The following is a 15570-nucleotide window of genomic DNA, read 5'->3' as shown; positions in this document are numbered from 1 at the left end:
CAAGCCAGTGTCGGTCAAGTGGCACTCGTAGCCGCATCATGTCACATCGCCTGGTGCAAGGGAGTGCTGCGGCCAGCTGTGCATTTCTGGCCTGCATCGATGGTCATCGCGATCTTTGATTGGGGTCATTTCAGGACTGGCTGACGGCCACTTTTTAGAGTCGACAGGGACAAGGCCCCACGCACTAGCGATTCAAGCCGCTGCTGAGGCCCGTTCTTTTTGGCCAGGTTCAGGGCAAGTCGAGGGTAGCCACAGCCAAGCATTTCAAGGCACTGCAACTGCACCTGCAGCTAGGTACAGGCAGGAGGAGCACAAGCCCATGTGCTTCAGACCGTGGACCTCGAACCTCCCTGGCCTTATCGCTTCGCCCTCTACTGTCATCGACCATGTGCATGAACAACGCCTCAGTCTTCCTTTCCCCAGACAGGTGAGCAAAGTGCCCACTTCACCGCCTCTTTCGGGGCAAGTACTGCGGCCCCCTCCCATGATACACCATGTCCCTGCTACTGAGTCCGGCTGAGGCTGTAGCTGCACAGAATCGCGCTTCACGCGCATCATCCCCCTCAGACCACCCACACCAACATGCAACCGAACAAACTGCTTGCCTGCCCTCCTGCTGCCAGGTTTCTCTGTCTGTGACCTATCTCACCTTAGTCAAGTCCTGAGCTAAGGTATGCAAGTACAGTACACATACATGTACAGGTAGGTACAGCAGTTCTGGTATGTTTGGGTCTGTCTTGGTGCTTGCTCTGCCGTCTGGTCTGTGTCCACTCCTCGCGATCGGTTGCTCCTGCAATCTACGATTCCCACCACACGGTCCGCCTCTCCACTGTTCCTAGGCCCCCCCCCCCCCCCCAAAAGTGTTTCTGTATCCACGCCTCCAACAGAGACTTGCATCGAGTTCAAATCCTTCCACTCTTTCCTTCTCGCCTGTTCGCTCGTTTTGTTTGTCGGGACGGAGGATCGCGTCGTCTCTCTGGGCTTGCCTCACGCCACTGCGTTCATCCTGACTTCCTTCCACAGCTTCACCCCTTATCGTCCATGGAGCTGTGATCCGACCCGATAAGACGAGGTTGCGGGCTGTTTCGCAACCCCCAAGAAACAAAACAATGTTCACCTCGTTGCTGCGACCTAGACGTCACAGTCGTCACGTCGATGATGATGGGCTACCGACGTCCCCTTCTGCGGGCCCAGCCTTTCGCAAGCCACCCCTTCGCAGACATGCCACGGCAGACTTCACGGAAGCCGATGATGACGACGAGGATTCAAACGACGGCATGGGCGATCAATACGTTGATGGAGACGAAGAGCAAGACGATGAGGACAATAGACTAGACGACGAGGATGGCGTGCGTCGCTCCCTGCCTGTGCTACCTCTCTTCTCCGCCTCCTATCTCGGTACGTTGCAGCTTTGGCTTTAGCCCCTCCTGCTTCTCCTCAGTCCTAGCATCACTAACGCCAGCTGCGCCACGCAGACTCCCTACCGATTTACAACATCACCCATGCGATCCGTGTCGTCGTCCAAGCCAGAACCGAAACGAGTTTAACATGGGAACAACTTCGCTCGCCCCAGGTCTCCCAATTCCTGGTGAAGCCCATGCAACAGCAGATCCGTACACAGCACTTCTCCAGAGCAACACTATATGCGCTGATGGCGAACTGTCTCCAATTTCACAAGGAGAGCCAACTGTATCCAGGCAACGCCGGCACGAGCATCACACGCGCCAAGGTTTGCGAGCTGCTAGCGGTCAAGCTGCTCAAGGAGTACAACACGCGCGAACTGATTGACGCGCTCTCCTACGATTTCTACCCACTCCAGGGGCTGCCTGGCATCCAGCTCCCTGTGACCAATTCCAAGGCAGATGCCACGGCCAAGGCTGGACTCACGGCCGCAAGGACATCGACACTCGAGGTTGCGATTCGTGCCTCAGCAAAGCACTTTCTGGCACATCCTCTCGTTGTGCAGCAGTTGGAGGCCATCTGGAACGGTGCCATCACGTTCTACTCGTCGGCGGATACACTGCACCGGGGACCACCTTCAACACCAGTTTACCCTCCCAGCAAGAGTTCAAGCAAAGCCGACGACCGGACGCCGCTCTTAGGCGGACAGCAGCGAAAGGAAATTGCAGCACAAGCTGTTCCCGGCAGACGGAGCGTCATTCTCTACGATCCGCGCAATGCTTCGTTATTCAAGCTATCACGCCTGCGTGTGCCTCGATACAGATTCTTCTTGTCGACTCTGTCGCTCATGGTCTTGATCTGCCTGTTCCTGAGTGTGCTGGTGGAGCGGTCTACACGAATCACCTCTCTTGAGCTCATATTCTGGTTCTGGTCCGCCGGCTTCATGCTCGATGAACTCGTCGGTTTCAACGAGCAGGGCTTTTCCCTCTATATCATGAGCTTCTGGAACATCTTTGATCTCGGCATCCTCGTCCTTCTCATTATTTACTACTGCATGCGTGCCTACGGTGTCTTTCTCGTGGACCCAGGCCATTGGAACGACCAAGCCTACGATGTGCTCGCCGCCAACGCCATCCTCCTTCTACCCCGTATCTTCAGCGTGTTGGACCACTACCAATACTTCTCCCAGCTGCTCATTGCATTCCGGTTGATGGCCGTGGATCTGGCTGCCGTGCTAGTCCTCGTCCTCATTTCCTGCAGCGGCTTCTTCGTATTCTTTACTCTATCCAAGAATTCCAATGACGCTGGAGAAGTCGCGTACAAGATCTTCCAGATCTTGATGGGCTTTACACCCGCGGCTTGGGATAAGTGGCCGACATATGGAATTCTCGAGAGGACACTGATGGGGTTGTTCCTGATCATGTGTCACTTCGTTGTTGTGTGAGTTAACAGCAGTTCTGTCATATAGAACTAGGTCACTAACCTTACCAGCACAATCCTCATCACTGTTTTGACGAACTCATTCATGAAAATTGCGAGTAATGCTACAGAGGAGCACCAGTGAGGAGCAGCCCTACCGACCCATTGTTACGCAAGCTAACGAATGCCAGGTTCTTGTTTGCACTCAACACCATCTCTATGGTCAAGAATGATGCCCTATTCTCATACGTTGCCCCCGGCAACATCTGTGCCTGGTTGCTGATGCCACTTCGTTACTGCATGCCCCTAAAGCACTTTGTTCTGTTGAACCGGACTATCATCAAAGTAACACACTTTCCTCTGCTGTTCTGCATCTTTGCATATGAGAAGTTCTGGTTGGCATCCAACATATATGAACCTACCGATCTCGTCGAAAACCCCGGCCGCGGACGTGGGAGACACATGTCTCTCGCCGATCCAGCCAACCGCGGCGCAATGTTCAGCCCCAATGTTCGGGTTCGGGAAGAATCGGTAGTAGGCTTCCAAAAAGACAGGGCTTTGGAGGAAGTGTTCCGGCGAGGACCTGGCATTGCCACCCTCCGAAGCCACAGAAGAAACGAAAGGAGAAAGACACAAAACGCTATTCGAAATTGGATGGAACAGCATGACGAGGTCGGATCGTCCCCCGGCAACCGCGAATGGCCGACTTTGGATAGCAAAGCTGCACGGCCGGACTGGCACCGCAGGTTCAGCATGAATCGAGACTACCGGCCTAATAGGCTCAGGCAGTTCTCTGACCTGCGTTCTGCTGCTAGCGATCCAGCAGACATGATGTCCCAGGGGCACCCGGCTATTGACGCTTCCCTTTCTCGCAATGAGAAAAACTTCAGACGTGGGGAAGAAGTGAAGGACCAAACAGACGCCGACGGTGATGACGAATTGGTCACGAATGATGAGGAAGAGGAAGATGAGATGACCAACGCTGGCGACCACCAGCGTACCCGCTACGAGAAGCATACCGAACAAGAAGACTACTTCACAACAGCACAGGCAACACACTATCATGCCCCGAAAGACTTCTTCGCAAGGGTCTAATGGCAAGACGCCTATGGCGGGGTCGCCTTCGAACTGCCAACAGGCGCGCACTTCATAACCGGACTCTTTCAACGAATACGATATTGTACGCGCCACAGCCGGCACGACGAGAACCAAGCGTTTCGTCTGCGTCACCGCCGGAGCCGACAACCGTTCGCTCCCGTCCTCTGAGCGCCCGTGCCTCCATCATTGAAGTGCCGTCAGGTAGTGGTCATCGCTCGCCTCGTAGGCAACTGTACATGACTTCAGTCAAGCCCAGACCGATCATGCCGCCGCGGGACTTGGTGCAGACAGCTCCCAACCGAGCTGGACTCATTCCTGTGGAGTCGCGTCAAAGGCTCGGCGGCGTCCGCAGACTTTCTTCGATTGATCTCAGCGCCATGTCCGATAACACGAATTTGATGGCTCCTGATGATCCGAATGGGGCCGTCCCGTCGAGTTTCCAAACCCAAATGGCGATGGCGTTGATGAAAGACTCACGTCTTGCCGGGGGGGCGCAGCAGCGACGCTGCGGATAGGGACCGTATGAGCCGCCTTGTTCTCGCACGCATGAAGACGCTCGAAGAGAGTTTCGCAGACGTGGCACGAGAACTACGTGGACTCAAGACGAATTCCAATTCGACAGCGCCGCCGACTAGGCACAACTCTTCGGGAGAAGACAATTCGAAAGCCTCCCGATCATCTATAGCCGATGCAGCTGGTCGGGACCGCCGGAAAGGGCCAGATGAGGCTCGACCCAAGATACTCAAAAGGACAACGACTGCCACCAAGAGGCCCGGAAGCCGGAAGAGCATGATGGAGCCCCGCGTTGGGATGACCAAGTCCAAAAATAAGGGCAAGGAAGTGGCTCAATCGTCTGATTCGGATGATGGGAGGGCCGGCGACAGAGGTGAAGATGGCTTCGCGAAGAAGGGCAGCTCACTCTGAGCATAAGGCAACAATTCGAGGAGGTTCGGACAAGATCCGAGCGCCAAGACGTCGGAGATGTGGTCACAGGCCGCCCTGGTGGCGGATTTGCATTGCTTCAGCGAGCATGTAGCGAACGAGCATAATGGTGTCATAGACGGCACAGAGGTGGAAGGGGAGATGATGTATTGTACTTGTTTGATATCACGTGGGTTGTGTTTGCATTTGAAGCCAGACTCTTCAGCTCGCGGGTAGGCTGTTGCTACCTGATGTGTTGGTGTGGGGGTTGGAATTAATCGATACCCAAACTTCGACGCCTCTCCATTGCAGTCTTGACCTGTTCTGTTGATTTGTGGATGTGTTCGCTTATTTGCTTTCATTGTTTTTTTTAGGCCGCGTTTTCAGTGTTTATTTGATGATACATATTCGGCGTGAAATCGTTACTACGAGAAAAGTGACTTATAGCTTGTCGGACGTGGGGAGGCCGAGATGAATAGGAAGGGAGGGGGTGCTATCAGACACCGCCTCCGCTGCGGTCAACGCGTACGTATAGATCGGGCGCGGCCTGTTCCTTGGATCTCATGGACGAGGACTGGTACTTGACTGTTGCCAAGGCGGCGACGACAAGAGTCGTGGCGATGACGACCGGGCGGTTGCGGCTGAGATGGCATGTTAGCGAGGGCCTAGGCCGGGAATGGGGGGGAAGAGGGTGACGAGGGAATGACCCTGACGGGTCTGGTAAGGAAGGGGGAGATATGATGGGACGTACGAGAAGGCACCGGCATGAAGCCTGACTGGCTGTCTTGGTTGGCGCGGAGTGAAGGCCATGCTGGGTAGGGAGATGAGATGGATGTAGGCGAGATGTCGAGGAATTTGGTGTTGAAGACGGTTCAAAGAAGAATGTCGTCAACAAAGTCGGGAAGTGGGGGTGGATGAGATCTGGAGAAGGATTAAGATGAGAAAGCAGGAAGAGAAAATAAGAAGAAGGAGAAGAAGCAGTAGAGATGGCCTGCTGGGAACTGGCAAGGTTTTGTGAGATCATCGACTGATCAATGATGGTTATCTCGAAGGGGGGGCCACCTAGACCCCGGATTCCTGGGGGGGCAAGGGGGGCGCTGCACGCTGCACGCGACAGCTGGGAAAGAGTGCGGGGGTTGGCCCAAGCTCCCGGGGCGGTGGGGTCTGCGTTTGCGGTCTGGATCCTCGGTGAGGATCCGCTTCAGCAGAGGATTGGGTGGCAACTCACCGAGCATCCCTGCCTAGAGGGTCTTTCTGTTGAGGGGGCTTGAGGGGTAAGTTGAGCTCCGAGGATGGGACCGGCACTTGTCAGGGTCTAGACTACTATCTTTGCCCGTGTGATGTGGAATAGTTATCCAGATGGGAGGTCATGAGGCTCATATCAATTGGCATTCATGGTCTACCATGGGTATTCGTATCTTACCGTGCTCCATATTGAGGGGGGCGAATCTCCTTGTCTCAGCCTGTTGGCTAGCTAACTCGCTGCCTTACCTGCTGTTTCATACTGCCCAGCACGACAGCTCAGCTCCAGCGTCCTCGTTCTCAACGACACTTACATCAAGAGGACTGACCTTCCCCTTGGATATTCAAGCTTCGAGTTGGTCCAAATGATAGGTGTTGTCTAACCTATATTGCTCGCTCTCGCCTTGTTTCGCAGGAAAACAAATTCGATCCTGGTCTCTGCAAAGATGGATTCACAGCACCATGCAAGTGCAGGGAGGGCTCAAGGCCTAAGCCAAGTCCATCGATATCACTACCAGCCGACAAAAAGATGCCGAGTCCCCACGCGAAGGATGCTGCCCAAGGACTGACTGGTAGGACCGGCCGGGCAATTCATTGGTTGCCTTATTGTACCGCCACTATGCGGTCGTGCTTGATGTCAATCCATTTCTGGCTTCCGCCCTTGTCAGACACCGAGAACAGGATGATTGGTGCGGATTGGATTGTGACTGCTGCCTTGGACAGCTGGCTGCATGATGTTGCTCACACCCCGCCAACGACAACGAGAAGGCTGCTGTTGGACAAGATGCACATTTTTCAATCTGACAACAAATTGCTTTGTTATGGCCAGCAGCTTTTCATTCTCGACATTTCGTCTCCTGGTTTGGAAACCATCGCCTTTGGCCACTTTCTTCTCCCATCGGAGACTCCTCTGTCCACAACGTGCTACAAAGCCTTGACGCACGTCGCACCATCGCGCACGCCGACGTCACGCTTGGCGGATGCTCATTCTGAGCCCACAAGCAAGACTCTTTCACATTGGTTGCCTGCGAGAAGAATCATCGTTATCGGCCAAAACGTTGGCACTGCCCAGCCGTCGACATGAATAACCTTGACGAGAGTAACATTGCCCGCACCTACCTGCACAATGCGCAGTATGAGATGAACGAGGGAGACACGGTTGTCTATATCAACATGCCGTCGTGGACCTTGGTCGAGCCCATAGACTGCGTCGGTGACACCTGGAGATCGCTCCACGTCAAGATGCACTCGGACAAGATTCGCAGCCTCAAATCGTCAAAGTTCAATAGCAAGCTTAAAGAGCTCCCGCCTACTCCGCCACTCGACGAGAACGGCCTCTTGAGGGAGGAGCTTATTGGTATGAAGTATGTCATGGACCTGACCCCCAGCATTGAGGGCGAAGAGGTCGTATACGAAATGGCCGAGATGTCCCTTACGCCGGGCATCATCGCCTGGTGGCGCAGCCAAGACACCTTTGAGGTTGATGCGGCTGCTGTCAACGGCCACGACGATGTCTGCCACTGTGGAAAGAAGCGGCCCCATTTCGAGGCTGCCGACGACAAGTTCAACATATGGAGCCGTCCGCCGGACCACCGCAACATTCCCGACTATTGCCCCATCAGACACCGCATTTGCATCCTCCGTCTGTTGTATCTCATCGAAGGCAAGTATGTCTTGCTCGACTCAGCTCCGCGTGTCTGGACGATGATTGCGATTTCCAAAATCTTCGGCTGTCCTGGTCTCATGGTATGTGCTCGCAACCTTCCTTCCTTCCTTGTCGATATGGCCATAGAACACCAGGTCTACCGTAACCCCTGTCAGACTCAAACCGCTTACAAGTTCATAGGTCAAGCCAGTAGCCCAATGGCTTTTGATGTGGCGAAATTCAACCTTTCTTGAGGTTCTTCCCGAAGAGGGGTTGCAGATTGGCATGACGTTCAAGTTCATCGACGTGACCCGATTCGTGTTTGAGATTTTGGTCTACGAGAAGGCACTCAAGGATGCTGGCGACAGGGGACGGTCGGCAGCGCCTAATACCACCATCTTCGGCCGCAAGGGCCGCGACCCTGGCGATGACCTCGACAACATGGTTCAACACGCGGCCCAGGCTTTAGTCCAGCGCAACTCTTCTGTGATGACTGTGCTTGGGAGCGATACAGTCTTTGAGGACCTGGACATTCCCGAGTGAAGCGACTTGCCGAAGTTCGGCGCAGACTCGCTGCTGAGACGGATAGCCATGAATGTGCGGCGGCTGTCGTGGTCCTCGACCATCTGAAACAGCGCATTTTGCACTTCTGGCGCAAGAACATCTGGGAGGAAGCTTTGGGATGTCTCACAGGGCCCGAGTGCGGGAAAGTTGACGACTTTCGCTTCCGCTACGTCGCACCGAATAGCCGCGAGCCTCTGAACACCATCTACGACCGCATGAACCCGGTGCAGAAGGGCATGTGTCTTTTCTTCCACAACCGCATCAACACTATCGCGAGAACAGGTCCTTGGCAGCCCGAGCCCCTGACGCCTGAGAGCCCCGCAACAAAATCCCTGACCTTTGCCCAGCGGTATGTCGGTGTCCTCGCCGTGGCCCTGAAGCGATCTTTTGAGAAGGTTATTGCGGCGCGGCCTCAGCTCTTTGCCGACTTTGACCGGGACTCGAAAACAGGCGTGGCCACCACGAACCCTTTCCGCCTCATCAGGTTCGATACCGAAGTCTTTGAGGTGCTACGTGAGTGTGTCGAAATTCCGCGCAACGACTTCTTCGACGTTCCCAAGAAGCGCACGCCCTCGCGCTTCCTAACGAATCACTTTCTCGCCTTTCTTGTGCCCGACGAGGTCAAGTTCCTGCCCGTCTGGGCGGGTGGGCAGGATGATGGGACCGGGCGGGTGTTCAACGACGAGCTGCCGCCCGCTGAGGACGGGCCGGACACGGGGTTCAGGGGCGGCGCGGCAGTCGTTTCGCCTTCGTTGGCATCAATGTCCGTTGTTGAGGGGCTGCGGGGGTTGGATCTCGAGTCGGTCCTAGCGAGCGAGACGACAAGCATGAACGTGCACAAAGATGGATCCATCATCTATAACCCCGGCCGGGTTATTGTGGACGACGAGTCGATCCACTCGGAGACTTTCACGGAGACTGGGGATGATTATGAGGCTGCACGATGGGAGACGTAAACGCCAACATTGTGGGACAAAGACGAAACATGATTTGGGAGGCACCGGGCACAAAAACCCGACGCTTCACAACTTGAGGCGTGGGACTATCTAGAACACGAGTCTGCTATTTTTAATGATGTCACGAGGATCGAAACATGAAAACCCTAGAACCAGGTTACGCAGAGGTTGGCAAGACTACATCGCATACCTTGGTGTGCCAGCGGAGGAAGTGTACCTAGCGGGTCTGCTCAGGCAAATAACACATGTGAACTTGAGTTGCTATTACGAGCAGCAAGTGAATGAACTAGCACGTTTGCATCTCTTGGGTATCGCTGCCATTATCTTGACGAGGCCACCTTGCCGTTAAGTCATCCCAGAAAATCTACCCCCTATTTAACGTGTTTCCAGCCCCCTTGGGGTTCGCCTCGACAAACTCGTCCCAAGCCCTCGCTTTGTACGTAGCTTCATCCGCCTTTTCGTAATCGTCCTCATCCGGCTCGGGTCTGTGAAAGCTGGCCTCGCCACCGCCCTCGATAATGCCGCCACGCTTCCTCTCCTCCTCCAGATACTCGTCAATGCTCATGGTCGGCAGGTTATGGCCCGTCCTAAAGACGCCAGCTTGCGCCTCCTCGCGCGAACCGACAAGCGTAAAGGGCCGCATGGGCTTCCCGGCCTTGCTGAGTAGCGGCCCGCTCTGTTCCAGTATGCTGCGCAGCCGGCGCGGCTCCAGCCTCTCGGCGTGGCCGCTCTCCTCGGCGGCGCGGCGCCGGCGCGCGTCCTCCTCGACCGTCTCCCTCGCCGGCAGCAGCGGCCGCGCGGTCGCCGCCTGCGCGAGGACCTCGAGCTCGCGGTTCAGCCCCTCGAGGCCTGAAAGGCGTTGTGCGCGGCAAACTCGAGCTGGGCGAGGTACAGCGCGCGCAGGATCTCCTCGTCGCCGTCATCGACGTAGCGGGGGTTGGCAGCGAGGGTGGCGAGCCGGGCTTTGAGATCCTTCTCAGCCCTGAAATTCGCGATCTTGGCGCCGCGACGCTTCGAGGGGTCGGAGGCGGCGACGGTGGAGAAGGCGGCGGGGTCGTCGGTGTAGCGGGAGTAGAGGGTCTTGTGGGCGGGCGTGAGGATCTCGTACGAGTCAAGGGAGGCTAGGAAGCGCTCGTAGGCTTCGCGGGCTTCAGAGAGGACCAGCTCGCGGTCGATGGGGTTCGGGGTCGGGGTCTTGAGGTAGAGGTCGGCAAGGAAGGATTCCGTGAGGAGGTAGGGGAGGTCTGGGGTCGCAATGTCGTCGAGGGGTTCGTTCGGGGAGAAGAGAGAGACACGGGAGATCGTTTCGATGGTATCGCGATGGGCCTGAATAGCGATCTCGAGGTCGGCGGCGTAGGAGGGGTTGGACACTGGGGAGGTAGCTTCGATGGCCTGCCGTTTCTGCGCGGCGAGCGCGGCGATCTGTTTGAGGGTGCGGGGCTCGTTGTCGTCTGCCATCGCGAGATGCTGTGCAGACGAGAGGGCGGTTTGGATGCGAGATCAGGGTCTCAAACGACAAAGTATGGGTGCTCCACGTTCTTTCGACAGGCTGTAGCGAGAGAGCAGGCTCAAGAACGGCGTCGGGGGGATAGTGAAATCAAAGCTGGCAGCAGTGGCAATTGGCAGGTTGCCCCGCGAAGTGGATGATGTTCAGGGTCTGGAGCTCTCTTATCTTATCTCCGCCAACGAGTGGCCAAACAGCTGTTTTGAAGCTTCCCTTCGCTGAGCGTCGTCGGCCGCAACATCTTCAGACCAGGCAGAACAAGAGTATGCCATAGGCACATCTGGGGCGCAAACTATGCATCCTCCATCGTCGTGTAGGTAGCTTGCCGTGCGGCTTGTAGGTGTAGCAAAGATGACAAACACAGTTTGAAATTCTGACTGATCCTCCTTCTCGAAGACTGCTCAGTTGAGATGGTAACCATCATGCTATTGGGTCTAGTTTAAGATGGAGAGTCATCCGTTTAATCTGTAGCATCAATGCTACGCCAAGACTGACCTCAAGTCTGATAAGTGATACATTTTGCGACGAATCCTCCTTCTGATCGACTGTGGAATTGTCACCAAGATTCACCCGTCCGCCTTGCTATCCATGGTCTCTTCACCGAAAGCTAACTATCAACTTACATGGCAACGTGAAGAGCTAGAGTCGTTTACATCTGGGGAAGGGCTCTCTAGATCCAGGAAGATCCACGATCGGATTTAAACCATTCACTCGGCGACTTCCTTTGAATCAGATACTACGGTGAATCAAAGCTTCGACTTCGCCAGGAACACGAGGAAGGAGCACCAACCGCCAACACTGATCAGGATTACAAAAGAGCTCACTTCTTCTCTTCACACCCCTACTGATACTTTCCCCCCTGACAACGCCATATATCTCAGCACTTGCAGCAGTCACGAAGCGCCTCAACTTAAACGGGACGTCTACTCGCTTCCTGTGCATGCTTGCTTGAGAGGATGACTGCTGAAAAGTTCCCTACTGGTCTGGACGTCACCGTCATCTCGATTCTCGCAGATGTACCGGAAACCATAGCTTCCAGCACATCTACATCAATAACGGGAAAGGAAGATGGACACTTCTATGTCAACAGATGCACTCAGGATACCGCCACAACCCAGGATAGCCAGAGTCGAGTTTCTGGCGACGATGAGGATGACTTCAGCAGCCACGATGAAGCTGACGAAAATTCAGACGATCGACAGCACAGCATGACCCCAGAAAGGCCTCGTAAAATCACCGAGAAGAAGCGCGCAGATCACGCTGCCTTTCACAACTGGCTTCAGAGCAACTCCAATGAGATCGCTCAATCGGCCCCTCAGCCGGTTCAAACCCTCAACCACACCTCCACTGCCATGATGGTACGCGAGAGTGAGAATCGCAAGATTATAGAAAATCCTCGGGAGTATCAGATTGAGCTCTTCGAGCGGGCGAAGCGAAAGAACATCATTGCTGTGTTACCCACCGGATCAGGAAAGACCTTAATCGCAGCCCTCCTTCTGCGATACACCCTCGAACAAGAAACCGCGGATCGACGAGCGGGCAAGCCCAAGAGAATCGCCTTTTTCCTTGTGGAAAAGGTTGCCCTTGCCCTCCAACAACATGCGGTTCTGGAGTGCAATCTTGAATTTCCTATTGACCGTGTGTGCGGTGACATGGTACGGTCGGACTGGATCAAGGAGTCATGGATGAAAAGATGGGATGACAACATGGTCATGGTCTGTACCGCCGCCATCCTTCAGCAATGCCTTGCCAGATCTTTCATCCGCATGGATCAGATCAACCTGCTTATCTTCGATGAAGCACACCACGCCAAGGGAAATCATCCGTATGCCCGAATCATCAAAGATTACTACATTACTGAACCTGACAAGGAAAGACGCCCCAAGATCTTCGGCATGACTGCCTCTCCGGTGGATGCCCTCACCGATGTCAAGATTGCTGCCGCTCAACTCGAAGGCCTGTTGCATAGTGAGATTGCGACAATCGAGCAGGACTCTGCATCATTCAAACAAATCCAAAAAGAAGTCGTCGAACAAGACTGCAAGTACTCTGCTCTCGAACCACCCTTCACCACCAATCTTCATAAGAAGATCCAAGAACAGGTGCGCTACAACAGGAACTTTGCAAAGGCGTTAAGCCACTCTTTGGAAATGTCGAGCTCCCTTGGCAGTTGGTGTGTCGATCGCTTCTGGCAGATATTTCTGACTGAAGAAACCCTCGCGAGAATGGCAGCGCAAACCGCACAAGACAATATTTTTGCCGATCGCGCCGAAAGGGAGCACGTTGCCATTGAGGAAGTCCGCAATATCATCAAGCAACATCAGTTCCTCCCAGTCACCAAAACCCTGCAAGACTTGTCGTCCAAAGTGCTGTGTCTTCTCGGTCAACTGGAACTGCGCTTCAGTGCTCCTACCGATCACAAGTGCATCATCTTTGTGGAGAAACGAAACACAGCCATGATTCTTGCTCACCTCCTCTCCTTGCCTGGGACTGGACCTCTATATCTGAAACCGGCTGCGCTTGTAAGTGAAATGCATCGGGAATCGTTGGTGCCGTACTAAACAGCATCAGGTCGGGAATCCATCTGACAACAGCCCTCTTGCCATGTCGTACAAAGAGCAAGTGATGACAATAACTAAGTTCAGACGCGGCGAATTCAACTGTCTTCTCGCCACTTCTGTGGCCGAGGAGGGCATTGACATCGCAGACTGCAAGATTGTCATTCGATTCGATCTTTTCAACTCGGTGATTCAGTATATACAATCCAAAGGCCGCGCTCGGCACTTGAACTCGGAGTATATTTGCATGGCCGAGCTAGGCAACGGCAAGCATACAAGGGCGAAGATACAAGCAAATTATGACCTCTCCCTCATCCGCCAATTCTGCAGCACACTGCCAGAAGACCGCAAGATCGTGGGCTGGGATCCCGAGGCAGCTCTTCACCATGGCGAGCGCGACCATGAGTTCCACATCATTCCATCCACGGGGGCCAAACTTACCTGGACCGGCAGCCTCGTGGTTCTGTCAACTTTTGCCTCTTCTCTACAGGTGAACGACGAAACCCTAAGTCCTTCCTATATGGTGTCTCTCATCGGTAGCGAGTACATCTGCGAAGTCCAGCTTCCGAGCAGATCTCCTATCTTGAGCGTGTCAGGCACGCTCCAGAAAAACAAGGCAGAGGCCAGGTGCTCCGCAGCGTTTGAAATGTGCATGAAGCTCATCAAGGGTGGGTTCATCAGCAATCACCTTCAGCCGACGTTTGCCAGAAAGCTCCCGGCCATGCGAAACGCACGCCTAGCCATCAGCTCCGAGAAACGTGATCGGTACAATATGAGGGTCAAGCCAGAGGTATGGTCACGGCGCGGACCGGCATCCTCTCTGTTCCTCACAGTCCTGAAGCTTCGTGCACCTGGTGCATTGAACAGGCCATCACAGCCACTTGCCCTCCTCACACGAGAGGTACTGCCAGAGCTTCCAGGAGTTCCGCTATTTTTCGGTAACTGTGGTCGGTCCATAGCAGAGGTAATATCTGTGGTGAAGCCCATGCACTTGGATGAGATACGTCTAGACAGCATAAGAGTCTTCACCCTGCGCATTTTCAAAGACATCTTCAGCAAAGTATACGAGTCCCAAGTCGCCGACCTGCCATACTTCCTGGCACCTGCTGCTCATGACCACAGTCATGAGTTCTCACCGAATGAAGACCCAGGGTCGCTGATTGACTGGAACCATCTGATGTTGACCAAAGAGGTCGAGTACTTGCCTTGGGATGAAGACCATAGTCCCAGCTTTTATCAAAACAAGTTTGTAATTGATCCATATACGGGATCGCGTAAGCTGTTTCTCAGAGGCATTCGGACAGATCTCAAGCCAACCGACTTGGTTCCAGACGGAGTTCCCGATCCCCCATTCAGGCTCTGGAAGGACGTTGAGCATACCATAAAGGAATACAGCATCAGTCTTTGGGCCAAGAGTCGAGCCCGGAGAGCTGGTGAATGGTTGGCGAAACAACCCGTGGTAGAAGCTGAGTTGGTCTCGCTGCGCCGGAACCTACTCGACGGATTCGCCGATTCCGAACAAGCAGGGTCTAGGATCTGTTATGTGATTCTCCAGCCGCTACAGATCTCAACACTCCCTGTCAAGGTCGTCGCTATGGCCTACAACTTTCCCGCCATCATCCATCGGATTGAATCGAACATGATCGCCCTTGACGCCTGCCGTATGTTGAACCTACAAGTTCGTCCCGACCTGGCTCTCGAGGCGATGACCAAAGATTCAAGCAACAGTGACGAGCAAGACCAGGAGAAGATTGATTTCCAGGCCGGCATGGGCAATAATTATGAGCGACTCGAGTTTCTCGGGGATTGCTTTCTCAAAATGGCAACCACCATCGCACTCTTTACTCGGATCCCTGACAGCAACGAATTTGAGTATCACGTCGAGCGAATGCTTCTTATTTGCAACCAGAATCTGTTCAATGTTGCATTGAAGAAGAACTTGCAAGAATACATCCGATCAAAGCAATTCGATCGCCGCAGTTGGTACCCCCAGGGTCTGAAGCAGAAGGCGGGCAAAGCCCAAGGAGCACAAAACTCACACTCATTAGCCGACAAGTCTATTGCTGATGTATGCGAGGCCATGATTGGCGCCTCCTATTTGTCGTACGCTGACGAGGGCAACTTTGACATGGCGGTACGCGCTGTGACGGCCGTCGTGAGAAACAAAAATCATGACATGAAATCATATGAGGACTACTACAACGCTTTTAAGATGCCGGTCTGCAAGCGGCCGAGCCAAGTGCTGTGCAGATGGAAGCGGAA

The 15570-nt window shown here is 54.3% G+C and overlaps 4 protein-coding genes across 4 annotated transcripts in view; 3 read left to right on the top strand and 1 right to left on the bottom strand.

Moving 5' to 3' along the window:
- Nucleotides 1-1109: 1109 nt before the first annotated feature.
- On the top strand, nucleotides 1110-4842 carry VDBG_00865 (conserved hypothetical protein; the record flags this gene model as incomplete). Its single annotated transcript, XM_003009136.1, has 4 exons — nucleotides 1110-1398; nucleotides 1476-2841; nucleotides 2952-3909; nucleotides 4390-4842. The coding sequence occupies 4 exons, from the start codon at nucleotides 1110-1112 to the stop codon at nucleotides 4840-4842; spliced, it is 3066 nt and encodes a 1021-aa protein (XP_003009182.1).
- Nucleotides 4843-7161: 2319 nt separating this feature from the next.
- Nucleotides 7162-9246, top strand: VDBG_00864 (conserved hypothetical protein; the record flags this gene model as incomplete). Its single annotated transcript, XM_003009135.1, has 3 exons — nucleotides 7162-7827; nucleotides 7928-8194; nucleotides 8362-9246. 3 exons carry the CDS (start codon nucleotides 7162-7164, stop codon nucleotides 9244-9246), a joined length of 1818 nt encoding a protein of 605 aa, XP_003009181.1.
- Nucleotides 9247-9610: 364 nt separating this feature from the next.
- VDBG_00863 (TapA protein) lies at nucleotides 9611-10835 on the bottom strand (the record flags this gene model as incomplete). The annotated part of the gene is made up of 2 exons (XM_003009134.1): nucleotides 9611-10087; nucleotides 10174-10835. 2 exons carry the CDS (start codon nucleotides 10702-10704, stop codon nucleotides 9611-9613), a joined length of 1008 nt encoding a protein of 335 aa, XP_003009180.1.
- Nucleotides 10836-11706: 871 nt separating this feature from the next.
- VDBG_00862 (RNase3 domain-containing protein) overlaps nucleotides 11707-15570 on the top strand; it is a gene marked incomplete at both ends in the record, with an annotated part of 4813 nt that continues 949 nt past the window's right edge. Inside the window, 2 exons of the mRNA XM_003009133.1 lie at nucleotides 11707-13272; nucleotides 13322-15442. Of these exons, the coding sequence (XP_003009179.1) occupies nucleotides 11707-13272; nucleotides 13322-15442 (3687 nt within the window). The remainder of the gene's footprint in view (nucleotides 13273-13321; nucleotides 15443-15570) is intronic.

The sequence above is a fragment of the Verticillium alfalfae genome, genomic scaffold (genome assembly GCF_000150825.1).
Source record: "Verticillium alfalfae VaMs.102 supercont1.1 genomic scaffold, whole genome shotgun sequence".
Lineage (NCBI taxonomy): Eukaryota > Fungi > Ascomycota > Sordariomycetes > Glomerellales > Plectosphaerellaceae > Verticillium > Verticillium alfalfae.
This window is presented reverse-complemented; position numbering and strand designations above follow the sequence as displayed.